Source organism: Ptychodera flava, chromosome 4, assembly GCF_041260155.1.
Source record: "Ptychodera flava strain L36383 chromosome 4, AS_Pfla_20210202, whole genome shotgun sequence".
NCBI lineage: Eukaryota > Metazoa > Hemichordata > Enteropneusta > Ptychoderidae > Ptychodera > Ptychodera flava.
The window spans coordinates 25,074,159-25,100,911 of record NC_091931.1 but is presented as its reverse complement, the minus strand read 5'-3'; the positions used below and the strand labels follow the sequence as shown (position 1 = coordinate 25,100,911).

General features: G+C 37.5%; 1 protein-coding gene across 2 annotated transcripts; it reads right to left on the bottom strand.

Annotated features, from left to right (window-relative positions):
* Positions 1–1,404: 1,404 nt before the first annotated feature.
* LOC139131267 (monocarboxylate transporter 12-like) lies at positions 1,405–26,753 on the bottom strand. 2 transcript variants are annotated; one of them, XM_070697258.1, is made up of 5 exons: positions 26,396–26,753; positions 22,897–23,122; positions 12,856–12,999; positions 3,942–4,907; positions 1,405–1,746 (listed from the first exon to the last, which is right to left on the bottom strand). In XM_070697258.1, the coding sequence occupies exons 2-5, from the start codon at positions 23,090–23,092 to the stop codon at positions 1,583–1,585; spliced, it is 1,470 nt and encodes a 489-aa protein (XP_070553359.1). In that variant the 5' UTR covers positions 23,093–23,122; positions 26,396–26,753; the 3' UTR covers positions 1,405–1,582. The 2 variants fall into 2 exon arrangements, with proteins under 2 accessions (XP_070553359.1, XP_070553360.1); XM_070697259.1 differs by lacking the exons at positions 12,856–12,999; positions 26,396–26,753 and having other exon boundaries at positions 22,897–23,117.

Sequence of the window (26,753 nt, the reverse complement as noted above, 5' to 3'; positions counted from 1 at the left end):
AAGTTGTCATGCTTTCCATATGAACGGCAGATTTCATAATGATTAGTACACTTTGCTATACAAACTTCCAATTTGCAAACATCAGACATCTCTGACATATATCTATGAAGGGCGTTTCGAAAAATATTAAACATCCAGATATCTCTGATATATGTCTGATATATGAAAGTCATGCAGGCTAAGGGCATGCTGAAAAATGTTTGATATTTAAAAGTAACGCGGAAACGCCGAAAAATGCAACTGAATGATGAAATTCCTGGCTGGTACGATGCATTTTAGGCAAGTAAGAGCCTGTGTCAAAATTCAAAATCACACTGACAACGGCCCCCTGTTGGGAATTTCAAAAACATGTTGTCTCTCCCCCCCCCCCCCCCCATCACCATAAGGTAAAAAAAAACAGGGTATACTCAATGAATTCACCCCCGAGCCGAAGAAACTAACCAATGTGTTTCCTTTTCGTTGGACTTGCGTGTGGCGCATAAACTTAGCGTTTTGATTTTTCTTTGTTGCATAGAAAGGGCATCAAGAGAATTCGATTCAAGGTGACCCAATACCTTTCGGAAATGAGTAAGTTTTGAGTGTTCTGCTGCGGTAACAGTCCAGGCATTGTTAGACATGTTATGACATGTACATGCGAAAGGAAGTTGAAATTAAGCAAATTATGCTGATCTCCATGTATTCCAACATTTAGTGGTCTCAAATGGTACCCCCTGGTAATCAAGAGCAGGTCTGTGAATGTGTTACACGTTGAGATGAGTGAAAAAACGTCGAGTCATCTCAAATTTGGGTAAACATTTTGGCGCCAAACTGGTTTATTATTGAGAAAAAACAACCTCTAGCAGATATTGGAGATGCACATATGTAATTCTGCTTAAAATACGTTGTTTGAAACTCCAAAATTTTAGGCGAAAGTTTTTAGAACAAATTTTGACCCGACAAAAAGTCAAATCTCTATGCCCGTCCATCGGCCTAGCACAGGATATTTGCACAATAAATGAACCCTTCTCGCACCCAAAGAGAACTACAAACTGAGACACCCGTCGCTGTTCTTTAAATTTCGCATACTCTATGGGTAAATAGTCTCTCGCAAACAATGAGGGGCAAGAGTTCCTTTAGGCCCCCACCCCTGAAAATCATTTTAATCCTTGGGGGAAACAAATCAAAACACAATTTTTGGAGTGATTTAGAGTAAGGGCTAGTTTTAGGGTTAGGTTTAGGTTAAAAATGTTGTATATCCTACCCAAGAAAAATATTGGGGGGGGGGGAGAGATTAAGGATCTCTTTCCCAATACGGTTTTCCTGTATTCATTAGTATATTGTAGTGTGTTCTCTTGTTTGCCTTCAAAGTTTTATATCACGTTAATCAATTTGCCTTGGATAAAACATATACTAAACGAACAGTAATAGAAAGTCAACATACATCATGTCATTTATTGAAAAAGTTTAGACCTCGACCAAATTTGCACAGTATGTATGTTTTTCACTAATCACTACAAGATGCATGTGGCATCATGATGCATTTCCTGCTGTCTGCTACCAGGACCATTCCAAAACTGTATCACAAGTTCGCTATTTCCAAGCTTCAATGTGTTTCTTCTTCTTTCGTGTCATAAGAATGACAGTCGCGCCTTACACGTTTTCGTTGGAGTATGCAAAGCATTAAAGATAGAATCGTACATACAATGAGGAACACGTCTACCAAGAGGAGGGGATGTCTTGAATCTTCCGTCACGTCAAAGATCTTACCTGGTAAAAAACATAGGGCCAAAGTCCCTGAAGCTACTACAGACATGGATACAAAATTAAGTATTTCCTGACTCTATGAAATTATCTCACTAAGGTCATCCTAGGGACTTGTAAACCAAATATTAAAGCTGTCTGACCAGCGGTTTTGAAAAAACAAGCGACTCAACAGTTGACAGAGCTCTGCTGTGTTATGTAGAGAATAACCTTTTGTGACACATGTATTGATGAAGAAGGTGGATATCTTTGATAGCTCATTTCAGGATGACCTGACCAAAAATGGAAAAAATTCCGTAAAAATACAGATTGCATATTTCAACAGACTACCGGTATATTAGTCTATAATAGCAAATAAACGAGAGTTAATTACATTCTAACTAAAAGTAAACAAGACTTGCTTAAATCAAGATTTACGTCATAAAAAAAGCATATTTTTCAGGTTATAAAGAATCTTGAGCTGGTTATCTTTTAATATCAGTATTTTCATTCTATTAACCAAGCACATTTTAACTTTCAAATTAACATTGTAAGTAAGTTCTGTTGAATAAGTTGAGACTGTACGTACTCAGAGAAAGCACACTGAAGAGACAAATGTTTGAAACTTAAGAAGTTCAAGGTCATCAAAAGCATCATAAGGAATCATGTTACACTTTCATTGCACTGTTTACACAGATTGCATAATTGCTATAAATAGCACATGAGGAATCTTACGCCTAGCTTTACCATAAAAACCCTATCACTTTGACCACTCTTTTAATTGACCACTCTATTTTTTTCCTCAAAAAGTAATCTTATTTTATCCTTACCAAGTCAACCATAAATGGAAATTAGAACTTTCTCTATCTCTATTTATTTGACCACCCTATCATGACAAACTATTATGAACAATTTCTTTTAGATAACATAAATGGTGGTTCAGAATATATCAAAGTTGGGATTCAGGAAAGTTGCCTTACATGTTTTAATCCTCAATCACTATGAACTGTCAAAAACAGTTGAACTTTCTGATAATTCCACACTAAAATTATTTTGGCTTTGATGATTTCCTAATTAATTCAATTATTTAAAAACATATTAATTATTTTTTTCTGGTGTGAATTGATAGGGTTTATACAGTACAAGAATTACATACAATGTAAGTCAAACTTTAACCAAAAATGACAAAAAAATTCCTTAAAAATACACATTTGCATATTTCATCACAATTTGAACAAATCTAAGTTGGGTTATCCTTAGGGACCTGTATACCGAATAACAAAGCTGTCTGACCAGCGGTTATGAAGAAGAAGATGTTTTTACCAAAACACCTTTTTTGGCATTAATTTGCCTATTTTCAACAATATCAAAAAATAAAAAAAATAGTTTCTCAAAATCATATTTTTCATCTACACAACAAATATCAAATCAGTAAGTACTGCGGTTCTCAAGATATTTGAGTGGACGGACGCCCACAAACGGACACACATACAAACGACTACATACATACATACATACATACATACATACATACATACATACATACATACATACATCATACATACAGACTGACGACGGACGCCGGACGGATACCCATCCCAATAGCTTCTATAGACTATAGTCTATAGTAGCTAAAAACAAAGTTGTATTAAACGAAAACAATTTTTATGCCTGGATTTCATCAACTGTCTTCTGTAACAATTTAAATGAAGAGTGAAGATCAATAAGATGGATAGGATTGTGATTTCAAATGCGTTCGAGTCGAACAATGTGGTCATGTTACAAATTATAAAAGTAGTGAATTAGCTAGTATGTTTAATACATGCACGCATACGCGCTGCGTGTTTAAGTGGGTGTGTGCTAACGTGAATTCAAGTGTGCACGCGTGAATACAAGATGCATGAATGCACTGCACGTACATGCAGCATGCATGCATGCATGCATGCATACATACATACATACATACATACATACATACATACATACATACATACATACATACATACATACATACATACATACATACATACATACATACATCCAACATACCTACCTACCACCTACCTACCTACCTACATACATACATACCTACATACCTACATACATACATACATACATACATACATACATACATACATACATACATACAAACAGTCATACATACATGTAGCAAGAACACTAATAGACACAGACATGCATACATAGGAATGTGTTTCATTTACCTTGAACAGGTATCATTACACATGCGAAATCTTCAGTTGCAACTAACAAGCCCAAAGCAATTGGAAGGTGTACAGGTCTAACCAAATGTCTTGCACAAAGCGCGTAAAGAGGTACGTTTATTCCCTGGGACAACCCTAGGAAAACACAGGATACTACCATTATCGCATAGCTGGTTGTGAAGGTGAGCACAAGGTTGGCGACTGCACTTACAGCGATCATTAACGTCAAGAGGGTAAACGGAGAGACGAATCCACGATCAATAAACCATCCATGCAGCAATCTACTTGTCATGCTACAGGCTCCAACACATGTCAGCAAAGTGGCGGCATTAATGCGTGGAATTCCAATGTCAACTGCACGGACAACTATCCAAATTGGATTTGTCATTGTGTTAATGCTGTAGGAAAGTACGCTGAGGATGTACAGTCGAAACAGAGGATACTCCACAAAAATAAACCATCCGAGCATTCGGGAAATGAAGGAGCATTTGTTCATCGGTGAAGTCTTTTTTGATTCGACCTTCGAATCGTCAATAGGTGTTCCACTCCTTTCATCTTGGTCGGTGGAGACGGATTCCACTGCAAGAGAAACTCTCTCACTGCGAATCTCCTTGCCAAGGTCCTTGTTGCTAGATTCTTCACAAACCGACGATCTCATATCATTATCTTTTGGATGAACATCTTCAGTCTTCACAGTGGTCGAACCTTCAGCCTTCGTAGTAGTGGCCGTGAACGGCGGTTTCATGACGACAGCACAAACAAACAGATTGGCAGAGAATCCAGTTAATATTATCAAACTGCCGTGCCATCCATATTTTTCAATTAATATCACGACTAGTGGAGGAAAAACCATCATACCACATCCGGCGCCTGTTCCAGCGAGTCCGTTAGCAAATGCATACCAATCATTGAAATACCGTGGTATCATGGCAACTCCACTAAGGTAAGCAATATTTAGTCCAATTCCTGAGAGAAAGGATCGAAAATTTCACAAAAGCATTTTCAGAAGTTCTTTGAAATAGACAGAGTAGCCAGGGTTAAAACCCTCATAAGTGCGAAAAGCGTATTATACGGAAGTATAAAGGCATACATAATCTAATGTAGAGGCATACAAAAAGCATTTTGCACATACCCACACAAATTATTACGTACACATTAATTGCTTGGATTTTTGTCCACTAAAATATAAACATATTTGACGGCTTATCTTAAAAGACAAAGGTATATTAAGTATGGTACCGCGGTTACATTTGTCAAAGCACTTTTCTGTGTTGATCACATCATGCAAAATTATTATAGCTAAAACAAGGAATTATGTGCTCGTTGGCAGGTGGCCATTCGCCTACCCCAGGAGGGCAAATAGTCCCCGGCTCGAGGATATATAGTCCCTTATTTTGGCTATAATGATTTCATTAGATAAGTCTCTTACATAGTCTTCACTGCAAACATTTAGATTTATTTGCGAATAACATTTCATATGCTTTGTTTCCATATTAGACCAAAATCAGTTAAATTTAATGAGACGCTTTTCATCATTGAACGCCACTTTGATATATTTGAATTACTGCTATATGGTTTACCGATTTTTCTTTTGCATAATTTTCTGAAAACCGTGAGATGTGTAACTTGATAATTTCTGAATCCCGAAGTTTTCAAGTTCAAAATAGTTCTGATACAAATTAAGTCAAATGATGACAATGCAGCCAATAAGAAGAGCAACAGTTTACCTTGTAGGTACACGTTGCTTCGCAGGATATGTAGTTAAGGAATTGGTTTAATATGAAGAGAAGAAGCAAAAAAGTGAATAACTTGAGAAAATAATGAAGTGACATCATAAAATCGATTGCCTAGAGCAAGAGGGGTGTAACTCACTTTTTCAACAAACTGAGTGAGAGGGGAATAAAAGTTTTAAAAACCTCTATAAAATTCAATTTGTTTGTAGTTAATGGGTTTTATTGGTAAAGGGTAATGTCAGAGGTACATAAAATGTCATACATGAATGTTATAACTCTGAAATCATTTTTATGTAAATTGACAAAATGAGGATTACGCCTGTCTTGCACTAGCATTTTGAGCAATAAGGAAGTACCTCTCATGAGCTACGCTCTTTATACGGCGTAGCTCATTCTATGTTACCTCTTCTATGCATAAGTCGATTTTCTGTTTTTGATGAAATATTAATGAATAGCATCCTCATTATAACATGTTTGTACATTTTGATGTCTTTTTATTTTGCCATTGCAAAACAGGCGTAAGTATGGACTTACGCCCTTGGTGTATTGACTTTCTCGTGCAAAAGGGTCGTAACTCAAGCTACGTCATGAACAAAAATATATCAAAAACTCAAGTTTGAACAAAACATAAGTTACGCCTCTCTTGCACTGGGCATCGAAATGAAGTGCTTAATAAAATAAAATATGTCAAGTGACAGGTACTATATTACCAATACACCCTAAAACAATAAACTAGGTAAGAACTTCAACTTGACTAAATATTTAGTCAACAAGTCATTGACAACGACATAGTCCCCGCTCGTAATTGGGATTTTTCACTGGAAGTGACTAAAAATTGAAGTCCATATGATGCGCATGAAAAGAGAAATGCGGGTACCGAGTCCTGTCTGTGACTGATTCCCATATTGACTTGGATTATGAACAAGTAGACATTAGTAATAGTATGAACGACATAGGGATATGTCCTTTTACCAAGTTTGAGAGACTTAGGTATGTCATGCCCTGGGTTTGAAATGCTAAAATTGAACTAATCTGCAAGAAAATGGTCCAGGCATGTCTGAGTTCTGGCTCTTGACACAAGAAAGTCAGAACGCCAGATGTGAGCCAAAATGCCCCCATGTTCAGTACAGAAGAAACATCCTATAATTAGCTATTGACAATCTAAATGCCTTTCTTTACTGTTAAATCTTTGTATGATCAACATTTGCAGCAAAGTCGTCAGATTTAGTGCGCGCAGTCAATAAGGATATAGATTTCTTATTACAGATCTCTATACATAGATTTTCACAGACTTTTACACTACTTGAAGATCAGCATCTGTACGATGTTTCATTACATTTGATGCAGTATTTCTGGACATATCACATTAATGAGGAAAGTTCGGTAAATATGCAAATTAGAAATAAATGACCTTTACACTGCTAAACGTCGTTATACACAGTTAGAGAAACATGAACACAACATCTATTCCAAGTTTCAACAAATAGATGAAGTATTTCTTGACATATCAGCCTAATATCGAAAATTCATTAAATATGCAATTCACATGATAGGGCGTATCGTCTTTGCATGCTACTACAGGACTTTTTATATGAACATCTGTACCACATTTCATCAAATTTACAGCACTATTTCTGGACATTGCACACTAGTTAGGAATGTTCATGAAACATGCAAATTATCAATTAATTGACAAAATACTGCTATATGTCTTTCTTCACTGTTACAACACTTTGAGATCAACATCTGTACAAAGTTTCATCACATTTGCTACTGAATTTCTACATATATAATACTTACTATTAAAGTTAATTAAATATGCAAATTAGCAATTGATTTTCAAAAATTGATGAGACATGTACCATGTTTCATCAAATTTGCTGCAGTATTTCTGGACATAGTACACTAATTAGGAAGGTCCATTAAATATGCAAATAACAAGATACTGCTAAATGTCTTTGTTCACTATTTTAACACTGTGTGGTTAAGATCTTTACCAAGTTTCATCAAATTTGCTGTACTATGTCTACATATATTACCCTAATTACAGAAATTCATCATTAGCAATGAATCTGCTAAATGTCTTGCACATAGTTAAAGCTTTGGTATATGAACATCTGTACAAGTTTCATCAAATTTGAGTCAGTATTTCTTGACACAGTATTGGAATTATGAAATTCATTAAATATGCAAATTAGCAATTAATTGACATGATCCGGCTTATTGTGTTTTCACACTGTTACAGCTTTGGTCCACCAATTTCTATACCACGTTTCATCGAATTTGAGTTGGTATGTCTTGATACAGCACCCTAATTACAACAATTCATCAAATATGCAAATTAGCTTTAATTGACATGATCCTGCTAAATGTCTTTGCACACAAATTCAGCTCTGGTATATGTTAATATGTTATACAAGTTTCATCAAATTTGAGTCAGTATTTCGTGACATAACCGGAATTATAAAACTTCATACAATATGCAAATTAGAAATTGATTTGTTCAATACTGAAAAAATATCTTTGTGTGCTATAAGAGGTCTTAGTGACAAACATGTGTGCAAATTTTCATCAAATTTGGTGTAGTCTCTTAAGAAACTGGGCTTTTTTTCAAAAATCACTAATTATGCAAAATTGTATTAAGTATGCGTGCAACACCCAAAGCAATGGCTTGTATATGTATGCCATTGTATTATCCTTGGCCAAGTTTGAAAGGAATTTGCTTAGGTATGTCTAAGATATCTGCTTGGATGGACAGATAGACAGACGGATATACGGACGCAGGCACGCACGCATGCTCGGTGCCCGAACCATAAGTACCCTGGACTTCAACGCAGGGACTAATAAGCTAGGTAAACAAAACAACTTAAAGATTGGGCGAGGGGTTGCCACCAGTCTGCCTCCAAAGCAAAGATTTGGTTGCAAACTCGGGTTTGCAGACCTTTAGATAGCCGAAAGTGAAAGCTGTTCCGCAGGCCGATGGTGACCATCTTATTGAATAGGGGTACATGTACAGTGTTGTCCTTATATTTAAAAGTAGCCGGGTAAATTAAGAAAGTAGACGGGTGGACTGCGAGGAGCGAAGCGACCGAGCGGCGAGTGAGCGTAGCGAACGAGGGGGGGAGAGCGCGAGAGGGGGGTGTCCCCTCTCGCAAGGCGAAAAATGAAATTTTGGAGTGGAAATGGTGTTCTCTGGTGGCATCTGAGGTGACATTTAGCTGAGACTGAAACAGTACTTTTGTGTGTGTCTTAGACGTGGCTCACATACAAAAAATCAAACAAACATGATTTTTGTTTTGTTTGTATTATTTATGACACACATATGGTTTATTTGCCGTGAAGATGTAACATTTAATCTTAAATCACCCGCTGTCTGCTCATTTCATTGCTCATTTCCCATTCTTCATTACCACATAGTAGTTTCCCCAAAACCCTCAAACTCATTCTATTCTAATCAAAACAAATTCGCTTTTATAAGAAAAACATCGGTAAGATAATTCACTGTTACAGTGTTCGCATTTACGAAAAAAAATGCGTATATAGAAAACTCATAACAATGAAAAAATGCGTAGAGTCGATCAATGCGTAATAATATTACGCATTGGATTGAGTCTCTACCCATTGTTTCATTGTTATGAGTTTTCTATACGCAAACGATAATAGTAAAATGTTTGCGAAAGCACTCTCCGCGACTGAGCTTAGGCGACAACCAGACGAGATGAGTGCCTGCTTAACATTAAATTTGTTGCAACATTTCCGTCAATCATTCATTTTGTGTGGAAAGTTTCGGATTCTCTGAGTGTAGTCTGAAAAATCGGCATCGTCGAGTCCGAGGCACGTTACCATGTCAGCTGTGCCTATGAACTTACTACGTTGCTAATTTCAGGCTAGCGATAGTTTCTGAAACTTATGACACAAAGTGAGTGATTGACAGAAATGTTGCAACAAATTAAATGCAACCGCGCACGATCATCGCGTCTCGCTGTCCCCAAATTTGATCAAAGCAGATATGCAGCATGGCGTCGGGAGGAAACAACTGAGTCTCTATTTTCTTTCAAATTTGCTCCACGAGTCCGTGAAAAAAATGATTCAGAGGGTCCATCGAAATACACTGTCGCCAGTGTCGGGCAACCCAACACGGAGAACATGGAGAGGCGCAGTGAAATTGAACCCATGCCGGAATCCACGACGTATTGTCCAACAGGGGTCAGCGCCACGGTGAAGCCGTGAGCCGTGACGATGATGCGCCGGTCGGCAACGGTCGGCAACACACATGCCTTGACCGTGGATTCTAGTACGTAAAAATAATCAATGAAAAAAATACCCATTCAAATAAACAGTTGCTTCTAAAAAATCAGTTCTAGCTCATTTTTTTAATCTAGAAAATGCGTCGGTATGCTCTGATAATAACTTGACTTGTTGAGAAGATCATACTCGTAGTGACCGTGACGTTGGCAGCCAGCGCGGCGGCGGAAAACTAGCTGCAGTCTCATGAACTTCGAATCGTCGATCAAAATCTCATCTTTTCGGCGCTTTTTTCTCACAAATTCAGCGAAATTGAAGTTTTTCATTCATAAACTAAATATATTTTTGGAATTAAGTATACCTTTCGAACGGGCTTTCTTCGGGAAAAAATATTCCATCGGCAAGGTGCCAGTGGTCGACGCCACATTTCTTTTTGACGCCATCGCTAAAAATCATGACCTAAGATGACCTTCATACTAATCAAACCAATTACACTGCTCGTAACAAAGACAACATCATAGGCGCGTCCATCAGCCATCACACTATTTAACAAATAAAAGATCGGGCTCAAAAAGCCACAAACGGGTATTTAGAAACTGTTTTATGTTTGTGCAGTTCCATGCGGGGAAAGGGGTCGCGAAACTGCTAATCGTACGTGTGCCGTCTAACAGCTGGCAGTGCAATCCCGAAATTACAGGTCTATAAAAATATCTAATGACGTTAAAAGTAGCCGGGAAAAAAATGCAAAACAGCCGGGTTATTACCCGGCACCCGGCTTCTAAGGACAACACTGCATTATGTAATGAACAGCCAAGGAAGGGGAAGCAGACTGGTGAAGCCAAGGCAGAGCCTGGGTACAGTGAGGGATAGCAAAACAAAGGGTCCAAGAGCATGGCCTTGAATGAATGAACCGGACAAAGGATCCTGAAACAAAGGTTTGGTGACGCTGAGTGTCGTGTGTAATAAATGATGGGTAAATTAGATAATGCATACCAAGATGTTTGCATCAGCATTGCTAAGTGATTTAAAAACAGCTGTATCCTGAATTGAGGTGCTGGTTCTGTGGTCTTACAAACTAGATCTGTGTCATCACAAATCTTTACAATTGAAATCCTGGGACACACGGCGCTCACTGTATGAAGCATAACCCCTTTTCTGCATCATTTTTCTGACGACTGTACTAGGTTTCTGTTATTCACTAAATGCAACAAAATGATTCAACATACTGTCGTGTTTACACATTACTTATTAAACATTTTACTAGATATCCTGGTTCATCGAAATCTTCGGATATGCTTATACAAAGAGAACAAACAAACTTTCAAATATTGCTACTTCAGTGACGCTAGTATCAGTTGTCTTGTTAGGACCCGACATCGAATATTCGCAAATCAGGAATACAGACTGAAGCTTCAAAGAATTGAATCATATTTTTAAACCGTGCTAATCGTCCTGCCTTATACTATACATGCCGTAACCTCCCGCCTGTAAATACTACTCTGATGACGACCTGCTATAAATGGAGATCATGTTAGTGACAATTAATATGGCATGTGATTAGGTTCCAATTTGTTAGGGCGTATCGTCTTTGCATGCTACTACAAGACTTTTTATATCAACATCTGTACCAAATTTCATCAAATTTACTGAACTATTTCTGGACATTGCAATGTTCATGAAACATGCAATGTTCATGAAACATGCAAATTATTAATTATCATTATCAAATTATCAATTATCAATCAAGGAATGTTCATGAAACATGCAAATTATCAATGATTGACAAGACACTGCTATATGTCTTTCTCACTGTTACAACACTTTGAGATCAACATCTGTACAAAGTTTCATCACATTTGCTACTGAATTTCTACATATATAATACTTACTATTAAAGTTAATTAAATATGCAAATTAGCAATTGATTTTCAAAAATTGATGAGAATTTGCTGCAGTATTTCTGGACATAGTACACTAATTAGGAAGGTCCATTAAATATGCAAATAACAAGATACTGCTAAATGTCTTTGTTCACTATTTTAACACTGTGTGGTTAAGATCTTTACCAAGTTTCATCAAATTTGCTGTACTATGTCTACATATATCACTCTAATTACAGAAATTAATCAAATATGCAAATGAGCAATGAACATGCTAAATGTCTTGCACACAGTTAGACCTTTGGTATATGAACATCTTTACCAAGTTTCATCAAATTTGAGTCAGTATTTCTTGACACAGTATCGGAATTATGAAAATTCATTAAATATGCAAATTAGCAATTAATTGACGCTAGTATCAGTTGTCTTGTTAGGACCCGACATCGCATATTCGCAAATCCGGAAAGAAAACAGAAGCTTCAAATAGTTGAATCATATTTTTAAAAAACCGTGCTAATCGTCCTGCCTTATACTATTCATGTCGTAACCTCTCGCCTGTAAATACTACTCTGATGACGATCTGCTATAAGTGGAGATCATGTTAGTGACAATTAGCATGGCATGTGAATAGGTTCCAATTTGTTATATCTTGTTCGAGCCGCGGCTTTTCTATACAAAAGCGATGGTTTGTCATTTCTAGAGGAAAATGACATTCATGCAGAAACATGCCCGTCAGATCTTACTACCATCACTGAATTTATTGATCAATTGCCTTGAATTGCTCGACCAAAAAATTAGCTAAATGTTCCCCACTAAAATATGATATATCTTTAATTGCATTAGGCTTTTTCGTACCATCGAATCGTAGAGGATTGATACAACCGATGTCGAGGAATGACGTGGTATGGGTAACACTTTTATGCTTTGTAAATTACTTCTTCTATCAGCAAATCAATTCTATCACTTTTATAAAACCATGCTTCAAATATCTATATTGAGTAAGCTAGCTAAGAGAACCATTAGTAGAATGTGTATAAATATTAATGAAAGACTCACCGTTTAATATCCCAAATGTTACAATTAAGTGGGGTACGCTTTCAGCAAACACCGACAAGCCAATTGCTAGAGTGTGTAATGTCGCCGAGAATAAAGCCACTTTTCGGACGCCATACTTCGAAATGGCATATCCTGCCACAGGCCCTGAAAACAAAAGCCATCAGTGACACTGTGCTTCCATTTGATCAGACATATCAAACTGACAAGGTATCAAACTATCAAGTTCAGTTAAGAATATATTTTTGGAGAATATATGTCTAAAATAGGTATTCAACCAAAATCGAAATCATTTATCAGGCCATGGAGGTCTCATTTGCATAGCATACATGATAAAAATTATCATTTGCGTATCAGGCGAGTGGTTTCGGCGATAAATTGGCAAGGAGTAACAACATTTATACAGTTGAAAATTATTTAACCAGACGTAACAGGACAGTTATTCCCTGACATTAGTCCCCGGACATTTGCCACCTACCATTTACCCCCTTCCCCCGGCTATTTACCACCGGACACTTACCACCGGACACTTACCACACAAGACATTTACCACGCGGACAATTACCGCTCTCTTAAAAATTAATTTGAAAGGATGTATGATCGATCATCTTTATTTCAAACAGTTTCAATTTTGTTTTGACATAGCATAAAGACTGTCTACGATTTAAACGGCCTTATGGGATGTATTTTATATGTTGGTGATGAAGGAATTTGTAAATATTCTACGAAACATCGAACACACATTCTACCCGTAAAACATGAAACTAAAGGTGTGTGTGACTTCCGATGCAACCCGGTTTTGACTTAAAAAGACAAAAATCGAAAAAGAGACAGATATTACAGTGTTGTCCTTATATTTAAAAGTAGCCGGGTAATTTAAGAAAGTAGACGGGTGGACTGCGAGGGAGCGAAGCGACCGAGCGGCGAGTGAGCGTAGCGAACGAGGGGGGGAGAGCGCGAGAGGGGGGTGTCCCCCTCTCGCAAGGCGAAAAATGAAATTTTGGAGTGGAAATGGTGTTCTCTGGTGGCATCTGAGGTGACATTTAGCTGAGACTGAAACAGTACTTTTGTTGTGTGTCTTAGACGTGGCTCACATACAAAAATCAAACAAACATGATTTTGTTTTGTTTGTATTATTTATGACACACATATGGTTTTATTTGCCGTGAAGATGTAACATTTAATCTTAAATCACCCGCTGTCTGCTCATTTCATTGCTCATTTCCCATTCTTCATTACCACATAGTAGTTTCCCCAAAACCATCAAACTCATTCTATTCTAATCAAAACAAATTCGCTTTTATTAAGAAAAACATCGGTAAGATAATTCACTGTTACAGTGTTCGCATTTACGAAAAAAAATGCGTATATAGAAAACTCATAACAATGAAAAAATGCGTAGAGTCGATCAATGCGTAATAATATTACGCATTGGATTGAGTCTCTACCCATTGTTTCATTGTTATGAGTTTTCTATACGCAAACGATAATAGTAAAATGTTTGCGAAAGCACTCTCCGCGACTGAGCTTAGGCGACAACCAGACGAGATGAGTGCCCGCTTAACATTAAATTTGTTGCAACATTTCCGTCAATCATTCATTTTGTGTGGAAAGTTTCGGATTCTCTGAGTGTAGTCTGAAAAATCGGCATCGTCGAGTCCGAGGCACGTTACCATGTCAGCTGTGCCTATGAACTTACTACGTTGCTAATTTTCAGGCTAGCGATAGTTTCTGAAACTTATGACACAAAGTGAGTGATTGACAGAAATGTTGCAACAAATTAAATGCAAACCGCGCACGATCATCGCGTCTCGCTGTCCCCAAATTTGATCAAAGCAGATATGCAGCATGGCGTCGGGAGGAAACAACTGAGTCTCTATTTTCTTTCAAATTTGCTCCACGAGTCCGTGAAAAAAATGATTCAGAGGGTCCATCGAAATACACTGTCGCCAGTGTCGGGCAACCCAACACGGAGAACATGGAGAGGCGCAGTGAAATTGAACCCATGCCGGAATCCACGACGTATTGTCCAACAGGGGATCAGCGCCACGGTGAAGCCGTGAGCCGTGACGATGATGCGCCGGTCGGCAACGGTCGGCAACACACATGCCTGTGACCGTGGATTCTAGTACGTAAAAATAATCAATGAAAAAAATACCATTCAAATAAACAGTTGCTTCTAAAAAATCAGTTCTAGCTCATTTTTTTTAATCTAGAAAATGCGTCGGTATTGCTCTGATAATAACTTGACTTGTTGAGAAGATCATACTCGTAGTGACCGTGACGTTGGCAGCCAGCGCGGCGGCGGAAAACTAGCTGCAGTCTCATGAACTTCGAATCGTCGATCAAAATCTCATCTTTTCAGCGCTTTTTTCTCACAAATTCAGCGAAATTGAAGTTTTTCATTCATAAACTAAATATATTTTTGGAATTAAGTATACCTTTCGAACGGGCTTTCTTCGGGAAAAAATATTCCATCGGCAAGGTGCCAGTGGTCGACGCCACATTTCTTTTTGACGCCATCGCTAAAAATCATGACCTAAGATGACCTTCATACTAATCAAACCAATTACACTGCTCGTAACAAAGACAACATCATAGGCGCGTCCATCAGCCAATCACACTATTTAACAAATAAAAGATCGGGCTCAAAAAGCCACAAACGGGTATTTAGAAACTGTTTTATGTTTGTGCAGTTCCATGCGGGGAAAGGGGTCGCGAAACTGCTAATCGTACGTGTGCCGTCTAACAGCTGGCAGTGCAATCCCGAAATTACAGGTCTATAAAAATAATCTAATGACGTTAAAAGTAGCCGGGAAAAAATGCAAAACAGCCGGGTTATTTACCCGGCACCCGGCTTCTAAGGACAACACTGATATTATGAGTTGTCTGGTGTTAGAGTAAAGGTTAGGTTTAGGGTAAGGCAATAGAATGATTCGTATGGAGATATCATTTTAGTCCGTAAACACCATATACTGTAGTTGTTATTTTAATGTCATTCATAAGCGCGATTTAAAGACTCACCTTTTTTAAAGAACTATTCCTAAATTTATTGGAAGTGTCACCATTTTCAGTAACCGTTGATGCGTAATTTTTTTTTTTTTTTTTTTTTTTTTTTTTGTCTTTTATTTGTAAAATTCCACATCAAGATAGAGATGAGTACAATTTCATGTATTACAGGAAAGGATAAATATGTCAGAATTACATAAGTCTATCAACTTTTCCTAAACTTTCTAACATTTCATCTCTTCTGTAGATTTCTTTTTCAAAATTATATCTTAACACAAACTCATTCTTAAGTATAATTTCAACAGGTGTATTCATTTCTGTAACCCAAAACTTGTGTATGCTCCATTTCCCTAGAAGAATCAGAAGTTTAACAACCATTTGATAATTTTTTGGAACCGTGCCATCAGAAAAACATGAAAAGATAATATGTGATGGAGTTATTGTGATCGTACGACCCAGTAGGCCGGTTACAATATATCTAACCTTTCCCCAACATTTCTCAGCAATATGACAATATAAATACCTATGTTCAAGAGAATCAACTTGATAACAAACCTGACAACTCATTGACTCTGTCTTTTTCCAAAAGAATAAATATTTGTTACAAGGAAAAAGACGATGAGTTTCCACTGTAATTCTCTCAGTTTCGTTTCTTTGGTCAGAGGTTAAATATTCTTCCAAATTTTACCACAATTATCCATTTCATCTCGATCTATGTATATTTTTTGGAACCATTTAAAAGTGACTTCTCCGTATGTGATGTACAGTGCTGAACAAGTAAAGTGTAAAAGGTCTTACACTTAAATTTACAAACTGGTACCTCATAATCATTGATAATTACACCATAGTTAATTGCTCGGGTGAAATTGAATAAAAGGATCTAAATTTGCTGGACCAACCAAACTCAGTTCGATGGCCACCACTAGCACGACTGAAATTTACATTATACCATGCATTAAGTACATCCACATAGAAATGTGGCAAGAGAGAATGTACATGATCTGGAACCTTACTCCAAATAACATACTGATATAATAAACTGGTATTGTTATCCAAGTGAAAATACATCTGTGGTATTATAGTCCACACAGCACCTGTACATTCAAGCAGTCGTTTGACCACATAGCTAGCAACGCTTGTACTGACACTTAACATTAATATGTTTAACACCACCATTGTTGTATTCGTTTTCAAGCATTTTGTTTGACAAAATGCGCTTACGCTTTACAAAACTATCTATTAACCCTTGAACCTTATTACAAATGTCATTTGGCATGCCGATTACAGAAGACAGATACAATATTTTTGACATTGCCAAAGCTTTTGCAACAACAATCCTTCCATAAATAGTTAAGTGTCTACGGCTCCAGGAATTTAAAATGTTCTCCAATAAATCAATCTTTCCATTCCAATTCAGTTTTTTACATTCAGAGTCATTATATCCAAAATACACACCTAATGTTTTAACTGGCTGGGTTGTTACACCGATACTATTCGCCCAATTATCATTCGGTTTCATACCACCAAGCAAAAAGGCTTGTGTTTTCTTTTTGTTTAATTTTAGACCACTACAACTGTGAAAGTTCTCCATTACACTAAGCACATTTTCAATTGAAACAGAATCTCTAACAAAGATCGTAGTATCGTCTGCTAATAAAGAGATTTTAGCTTCTGATACTCTATCATTATATTGAGGCAAACGAAAACCATGAATATTGCTATCACATCTGATCTTACAGGCAAGTATTTCTATGCTAAGAACAAATAACAGGGCAGAGAGTGAACAGCCTTGCCGAACACCTCTTTCTAATTTGAAATAGCTGGAGCACCAGCCTTTGTACAAAATACAACTCTCAACATCTGTGTAAAAGGTTCTAATCCATTGTCGAAATGACTCACCAAATTTCATGTGTCGTAGTACTTCGTCAATGTATTCCCAATTAACACTATCAAATGCTTTCTCATAGTCAACAAAAATGGTAGCACCCGCAATGTTATGTTTCTTAGAATAGTGAAAAATATCTGAAATAAGCCTTACATTTTCACCAATAAAGCGACCCTTAATATAACCAGTTTGATCTCTGTGAATGAGATCAGGCAAAACATGCTTTAAGCGGTTAGATAATGCCTTTGTAGCTATTTTATAGTCTGTGTTAAGTAGCGATATTGGACGCCAGTTGTTCAGGTCACTTTCGGGACCTTTCTTATGCAGGAGCGTGAGAACACCACGCTTTTGTGATACACTAAGAGACCCACTTCTATATGCCTCATTCAGCGAGGCTATAACAAGACTATTGATGTCTTTCCAAAAATAATGGTAAAATTCTGCTGTAAGCCCGTCAGAACCTGGTGATTTGTTTGAAGCCATACTATCTAGGGCTTTCAAACACTCTCTTTCTTGTAACTCACCTTCGCAAATTTTCATTTGATCTTCTGTTAAAAATGGTACGGGTGTATCCCCCAAAAACTCATGCAATGTAGTGTCTTTACTCTGAGCTTTGTAAAGATTTTCATAAAACTGCTTCTGAGCATCAAGTATTTTCTCAGTGCCAGAAACAGAAACATGGCTGTCGTGTATTTGCACACTTTCCATTTCCTTCTTAACTGCATTCGATTTTTTCTAAGCCAAAAAATACTTCGTATTCTTCTCCCCGTTTCAACCCATGAAGCCCTAGATCGAATTTGGGCTCCCTCGGCAAATACTTTATAGAGGTCTTCCAAACGGTTCCTGATATTACCATAAATCTCTATATTAACATCTGTAGGGTCGTTGATCATATTCTGCTCAGCAATACTTAACTGATTTTCCAATTCTGGAATAAGAGTCTTACCTTCTTTTGTAGCATTATGTGTGTAACGCATAGTATACTCTTTGATACTTTTCTTTGTTAAATCCCATTTAAGTCTCGCATCAACAGAATCATCATTGCTTTTGTAAGACGCTATGATATCTTGAACACCTTTTACATAATCATGTTTTGTTAATAAATGCTTATTAAATTTCCATACACCTGGCCCTCTATCATACTTTGAAAGAGGGATTGAAAAATACACTGCCATGTGATCACTACACAGAGCTGGTCTGATATCGACAGAGTTTACAGATTTCAACAAGTTCTTAGAAATAAAAATGTAATCCAGTCTGCTATGAATCGGACTGGGATGTAATCGCCTCCAAGTGAACTTCCGTAATGATGGATTATGCTCTCTCCAAACATCTACTAAATCAAAACAATGAAGAAGTTTACGAAGAGATCGAATGGACTTATCAGCCTTTGTAGACTGCGACGTAGTGTCAAGACTCTTGATAAGTGCACAGTTGAAATCACCGGCAACTATAAGATTATCATATATACATTTTTCACCAATAATATCAAGTAAATTCAAAATGAAACTTTTCCTCTGAACATTATCATTCGGTGCATATACACCGCAAACAGAAAAACCGACACCATTGTGAGTGCCGTTTACAATGACAAGTCTACCATAGTTATCTGTATACACATAATCAATCTGGAAGTTAAAACTCTTGTTAATCAGAATAGCAACACCTCTACTGTTATGCATGCCTTCTGACAACACAATTTCTCCACCCCACTCTCGCTTCCATTGGGAAATATCGATCCCCTCCCCATGAACTTCCTGTAATATACAAAAACTGCCTTTTGATGCTTCAACCAGTGAAAAATATTCCTACGTTTGACATGGTCACGAAGACCTCTTACGTTAAACGTAACAGCACTTAGTTTATCAGTCATACGGTCTTTTGCTTCCTCTTTCTTTTGCGCTTCTTCTTATTCTTTTCATCTGTACATCTCTGTCTTGGTAGTATGGTTGGTGACTCCACGGATAGATCTGACGGATTCTCGCGAGTAGTGTCACAATCAACATACTTTTCATCATTACTTCCGCTGAAGTGTGACGATGTTTCACTGTTGTTATCTTCTTTGTCTTTTCCGTGAACTGATAAAGTCTCCGCATTAGTCACTTGAGTTGCTTTCCCTGCAAAGAACGACGTTATTTGTCTTGGGAGTACTTCTGATCCGATGATGTTGAGAAGTCCTGTACCGGTTCAACATTTGAGTGCGATGACGCAACTGTGGCATATGACTGTGGAGTGTTCGATGGTAATTGTTGTGCTGTGACAGGAATTGTGGTGACATGCCTATCTGCCATTGTGTCTTTTAACAGGTGCCTGTCCTCTCCACCCGATTTATTTGTCATGTCCATCATCGCATTAACACATTCTCTGGCAGCACTTGAGCATAATCTGCATATCAATGGGTTTATGCATTGAGACTGAAAATGTCCAGTTTGCAAACAGTTGTTACAGCGTTTTTCTTGTTCTTGACTTGTGAGATAAAAAGTCTCGCAGAGAAATTTCCAACTTTGAAAAATTTGGATGGTGCATCTTTTGGTTTTCAATGTACACTATACGATCACCATTATATATATTTGTGAGTTTCCCATTTATCCGCCATCTCAGTCTAGTGGGTTTGGTCTTTGTCTTGAGACCCATACCGACCAAAGCGCTTATTAAAGCACTGTCATCTATCGATAACGGAAGATCTTTTATCATGACTTTAGTCCAATCTTCCTGCAACTCTCGCCTAAACGGATTCCGATCCCACAGATCTACCGATTTGCCTCTAAGTGTCAACCCGTGTTGTACCAGTATCAACATATCCGCTTTGTCTTTCGGGTAAATCCTCCATAACCCACGGATGCGTTGTAGACCATTGATATTCTCAATTGGTACGATTTCAGCAATAGCTGCAAGAATTTCTTCACCTCTTAGCCATTGCTTGTTATCAGCGCCTAAAACATCAGACTGTTTCAAAAAGACAACTGTTTTCTTTTCTTCGGCTTCAAAGTTTTCAACTACATGACTCGGTTTCAGCACATTTGCATAACTTACATTTTCACCGGCAGCCATATTGTAAAGTCGTCTTCGTTGTCCTCGCTGACGGGTTAAAACAATAACCTCTCTGGAATCCTCAAAATGCTTGAAGATATTTCCAAACAGCTCCGGCTTGAAAGCCAAGTGGTAAGTCAACGTTCCACGTTGGAAACGACAGGAAAAGCGATACTGAATCGTATATTTCGATAAGAAATTACCGCAGCACTCAAAACCTGCTTCCTTGGATAACAGATGTAGAGCGCCCTCTCTGCGTGATTTATTTTAACGTTTTTGATGCTTACTCCGTAGAATTTTAATCATTTTTTGACTTTGCCTGTTTCTACCCTGCAGAACTTTCATCATTTATAACCTTGTACATTTTACCTAATTTAATTGGTTTTTTACACCTTACGTTGCTTGTATTGCTTTGCTGGTATTTTATCCATTTAAATGTTATATTATTATTATTCATTTATAGTATTCATTTATTATATAATGCATGGTTAGACATACAGTGTCAAGTTCAAGATTAACATTTCAACTGCCGACAACTCCTCGTGGTGTAATGGTTAGAGAGAGGGTCTTTAGTGTCGGGCGTCCGGATTCTCCTCCCTGATAGGGTATATGGTAAAAATTTGAAAGGGTAAAAATCAGAATGTATGGTAACACTTGCCAGGCATAGCTAAAAGCAGATCATGTGGCACCCAGCAGGAGACAGTACTAGAAAAGATGCAAAGGCAGGCTTCGCGATTCTCCTGGAACCTCATTTTTCATCATTTGACATTTTCAACAAAGCAATATTGTCGTTAGAAAAAGTATTAGGGGTTGAATATCCGGGTGGTAAGTGTCTTTGGGTAAGTGTCTCGGTGGTAAGTTAGCCGGGGGGGGGGGGAGGTTAGAAATCTCCCGTGGTGGATTGTCGAGAGGGTATTTGTCTCGGTGGTAACTGTCCTAGAACCAACCAGAACAGTACTATGTCTTAGGGTGATCAATTTTCACAAATCTAAATTTTGAATTTGATATACCCAAAAAACCTGCATCAGAGGAATCTGACACGCGGATTCATATGGAAAGTAAATTGTTGACGTGCAACAGATGGACGGATAACGGAGGAATATCAGCCTGCGAGATAAGCTCCGCATCCCTTTCAACGGAGCTAAACACGAGAGAACATAAATCAAAAATTCACATACGAAAAGATTTTGACAAAATTAAACATCTGTAGAAATATACAAATTATCAAAGCATTTAGACCCGCAAAGGTTCATGAAGCTTTAAAAAAATGTTAGGCCTACTTTTCGAATTCTGAAATTAATGGGTCTGGTTTTTTATTGAAATATAGCAAAAGCATGCTCATAACCCATAGAAAAGCTTCACAGGTCAACGGCGGCGGCGACTGACCACTCCAAGCATTCACCCATCCATCTGCCTACCTTCCGCATCTACCTACCTACAAACCGCATTACCTATCTGCAGAGATTTTTGTTCTTTTAACAAAGTTGGATCGACGTTGATGAAGAGACAACTTTTTTACTCTGCCAAAATTCTGATTTAATAAAATACAGTCCCCAAAGAAAAGAGTCAGTAACAAATTACGATATCATACCTTTTTAAAGAATTATGAACTACATTAAAAGGCAAACAAGTTTACTAAAAGCTTGTATTTATATAACTCACTGTGTTTGCTCATCAATTTACTACCGTTATGAATGTTAAATGTTTAATTACTACCATATATAGAGGGCATTTTGAAAGCTTTTCTACTGATATCTCACATGTCTAACTTACCTTGAATATGTCATTTGACAATGAAAAGTTGCGTACAATGACTTTTTGTAAAATGTAAAGTTTCGGGATTACTTAACAGTGAGTCAACATGAACATTTTACTGCACAGTTTAATCAGCATCCAATCAATGTACTATGCCAGATCGGACAGACATAGTTTTGGCTCCAACACCTCGGTCGATTCGGGCAAGCGGTGAGGAGTGAAATACTCGCCATCGAGGCCCGAAGCCATAACGTCTGTCCCTACCGCCGGTAACCAGCATTTCGTCTTGATTGTTTAATTTGCGTCAGTGAAAGGCACGAAGTCTTGAAAGCGAATCTAAGATAAACAAAAATCCGCATAATTACCAGTTACTGCTCCGCCAAGTCCTGCGAACATGAAAATCCAGGAGAAGACAGAAGCTCCCTCTCCGAAATACTCCAGGAATTCGACTGTGAAGACACCCCTGGACACTTCGGCCCCTAATGTGTATAATTGTATGTAGAATGCACAGAATACAATCAACCATTTCCAATAGTAGTCAGCCTGCCGTTGTGTTGCCATCTTCTAGGGTACACCGTGGTCCCTGTGAAACTGTAATGAAAGTATAACGGCGATGATGATGAAGATCAACCAATAATAATGTAATTCATTTCCCTTTACACTACTTAACTATTGCTGGTTTTCAGCACATTATTGTTTCTCTTTTTTAAATAAAAATCTTCTTTAAAATTTGCTAAAAAAAACTCATTTGCACTTTCGTGTGAGACTACCTCATTTAGTTGATTATTTAATTCATATGTTAATCATGGCGCAAAATTTGGTACAAACACCTTCTTATCGCACTTATGTACAATATTCGAGAAACTGGAATAATTGCAGGTTTCTGGGGATGTACTTATTTGGAGTCATGAAAAGGAGTATGAACTACATGTTGATAATTTTCATGACATAGTGGGTTACTTCCTTCCCCCCAAAAAAAGTTCTTATATATATATATATATATTATATAATATATATATATATATATATATATATATATATATATATATATATATATATATATATATATATATATAATATATATATATAAAACATAAACAGCTGCCTGGCAGAGCTACGGTCTACAACGTCCACCTCCTACTGTCACTTAATTGCCTGATGGCTGGCTATTTTTGTACGTCCATGAACGGACCAAGATTTTTTTTAATGTTTGTTTGTGGAAAACTTAGGGACTGGACATAAATTACAGGGAGGGGGGGGCCGGTGTTTTTCGAAACACCGCTGCATCAAAAATAGTGACCCTTCAAAAGTTCATGCACAAAAATTAGTGACCCTCCCCCTCATCCGTGCATGAAAATAAGTGACCCTCCCCTGTTACTCAATACCCCCTTAACAAACCCGCAATGTGTTCAAGACCTCCTTCGGACTTGCTATACTTTTGAAGTCCCCTCCCAAAAGGAAGGCAAAATGCGGCTGATATATTACGCTTTGTCAAAAAAATATCAAATTATATATGTGTGATAATTCATGTAAATGTACTTTGCTTGAAGTGGCGGGTAAAAAGTGCATTCATGTACAAAAAATGTATTTTTTAGATTTCATCAATAATGTCGATTCATTATGCATGGCAGCCTATGATGAAACTATGAATATTTTTTTCCCAATACAAAACTATAGGTAAATCTGTGCATTTATGTACACCTTATTATTAGTATAAATGTTAATGACTAGACTACAGTGGTTTCAAGTCTATGGTTGTGCAAGAAATTTGATTTTGGAATTTCACTGAAATGTCCATTCACTATGCTTGGCAGCCTATGATGAAACTATGAATATTTTTTTCCAATACAAAACTAGGTAAATCTGTGCATTTATGTACACCCAATTATTAGTATTAATGTTCATGACTAGACTACAGTGGTTTCAAGTCTATGGTTGTGCAAGAAATTTGATTTTGGAATTTCACTGAAATGTCCATTCACTATGCATGGCAGCCTATGATGAAACTATGAATATTTTTTCCCAATACAAAACTAGGTAAATCTGTGCATTTATGTTCACCCAATTATTAGTATCAATGTTCATCATTAGACTAGAGTGGTTTCAAGTCAATGGTTATGAAATTTGATTTTGGAATTTCACTGAAATGTCCATTCACTTTGCATGGCAGCCTATGATGAAACTATGAATATTTTTTCCCAATACAAAACTAGGTAAATCTGTGCATTTATGTACACCTAATTATTAGTATTAATGTTCATGATTAGACTAGAGTGGTTTCAAGTCAATGGTTGTGCAAGAAATTTGATTTTGGAATTTCACTGAAATGTCCATTCACTATGCATGGCAGCCTATGATGAAACTATGAATATCTTTTTTCCAATACAAAACTAGGTAAATCTGTGCATTTATGTACACCTAATTATTAGTATTAATGTTCATGATTAGACTAGAGTGGTTTCATGTCTATGGTTGTGCAAGAAATTTGATTTTTGAATTTCACCGAATGTTGATTCATTATACATTGTAGGCTATGATGAAACTACAAATAACTCATAGGTTATCTGATCTTAAATTGTTATTCAAAAGTTGTTCGACCTGAAGCGTCCAGTTGTTATTGATGACATTTTGCACTATTCTGAATAGTTTGTATTCTGTCAATGTCCTCAAAAACTGAAAAATGTACATACAGCTTCATGAACATTTGACACTGACCTATACCCAATGTATTGTCAATGGGAGAATGATATCAAATAAGTGATCTCCCAAATTGTTATTGAAAGCGTCATGATAGGGGACAGTGTATATGTACAATAGAGGAGTTGGATAATTAGAAATCATGACAACTTAAATCAATGTGCTGCTTGGATCATCAATACATTGTTTATTATACCCTTCAACTTGCGCCTGAAGGGCGCGCCGAAAATGGAAATGACAGAAAATGAAAGTGCCAGGAGGTATTTTTTCTTTTTTCAGTATTCCATATTCTTTAATACATGCACATGAAATTTCAGCTTTGATGCACAAAAAAGGTGACCCTCCCCCATAAGCTTGCACAAAATTTTGTGACCCTTCAAAAATGCTTGCGCAAAAAATGGCGCCCCCCCCCCATCATTGTAATTTGTGTCCAGTCCCTTACACAGTTTCAAAAATTTCAGGACCCATATACTCGTTGTAAGTCGGTGATTGTGTAAGATAAAATCATTTCAGCAAGTTTTAACGCATTAATGTAACCTTTTATATGAAAAGTTTCGGCTCGGTTCCGCAGTCTTTTACACTTGTGAGAGCTGTACTCTCAGAGTAGTGAACTTGCGCACGCGTGGAGTGCACGCGATCGGCAGTAAGTTTAATACTGCCGAATCAAGCGATTACTCTCCTACATGGCATTTACTAAATTTGTTGAAATTCTTATTAACAGACTTTGACCAAGTCTGAATGACTTCAATTTGTACAGCGTACCACTGTGGAGGGACCTTTAGTGCACCTTTCTGACCTTTGACATGCACATCTACGACCTTTCACTCAACTCTTGATTGTACGATCTCCCGTACAATAATAGTGAACAATCAGCATATACATGTAAAGAGCTAGGCCCTTTTGGCGATCCGTGGGATCGCCTTTGTTCTAATCTGTACGAGGATTATGAAAGTGTGATAGCCTTTTGTTTTCCATTGAAATTGTAGTCTAGTAATTAAATGTTCTGACGAGATATTCCGGCGCCAACAGTCTAGCAGTAGTAATGGACATTCTCTCGGGTACTCTGCTCTAACTGCTATCAGACAATAGGAACTGCTCAACACTATGGTTTCTGATTTGGGACCGAATTGTGCGATACATCGCAATCATAGAGCCATGGTAACTCACCGTTGACTTTGACGTCCTGTTCTCGGCGTCGATCACTGTAAGTATACCGGGCATCAATGTGTTCTGAAGCCTTCTCAAGCCGCTGGGCTGTTGTACAACAAATGGCTTATTCAACTGCGGTTAACCAAGTCACGTCTTCGTTTGCAAATTCCGTGTGAAATTCTCTGATCCTAGAAGTACTCATGTTGGAACATGTAACTCACTGTGTGTGAAATATTGCCGGGCCATAAGCCCTCTCTCAGTTCCATAATTTGCACTGTACAGTACATGTAAATACTACGCCATGGACTATACGTCCTTGGTATCACGCAATACAATAGCCTAATGGCGGTAGTGGCCGGTGGTCTGTCTTCTATAC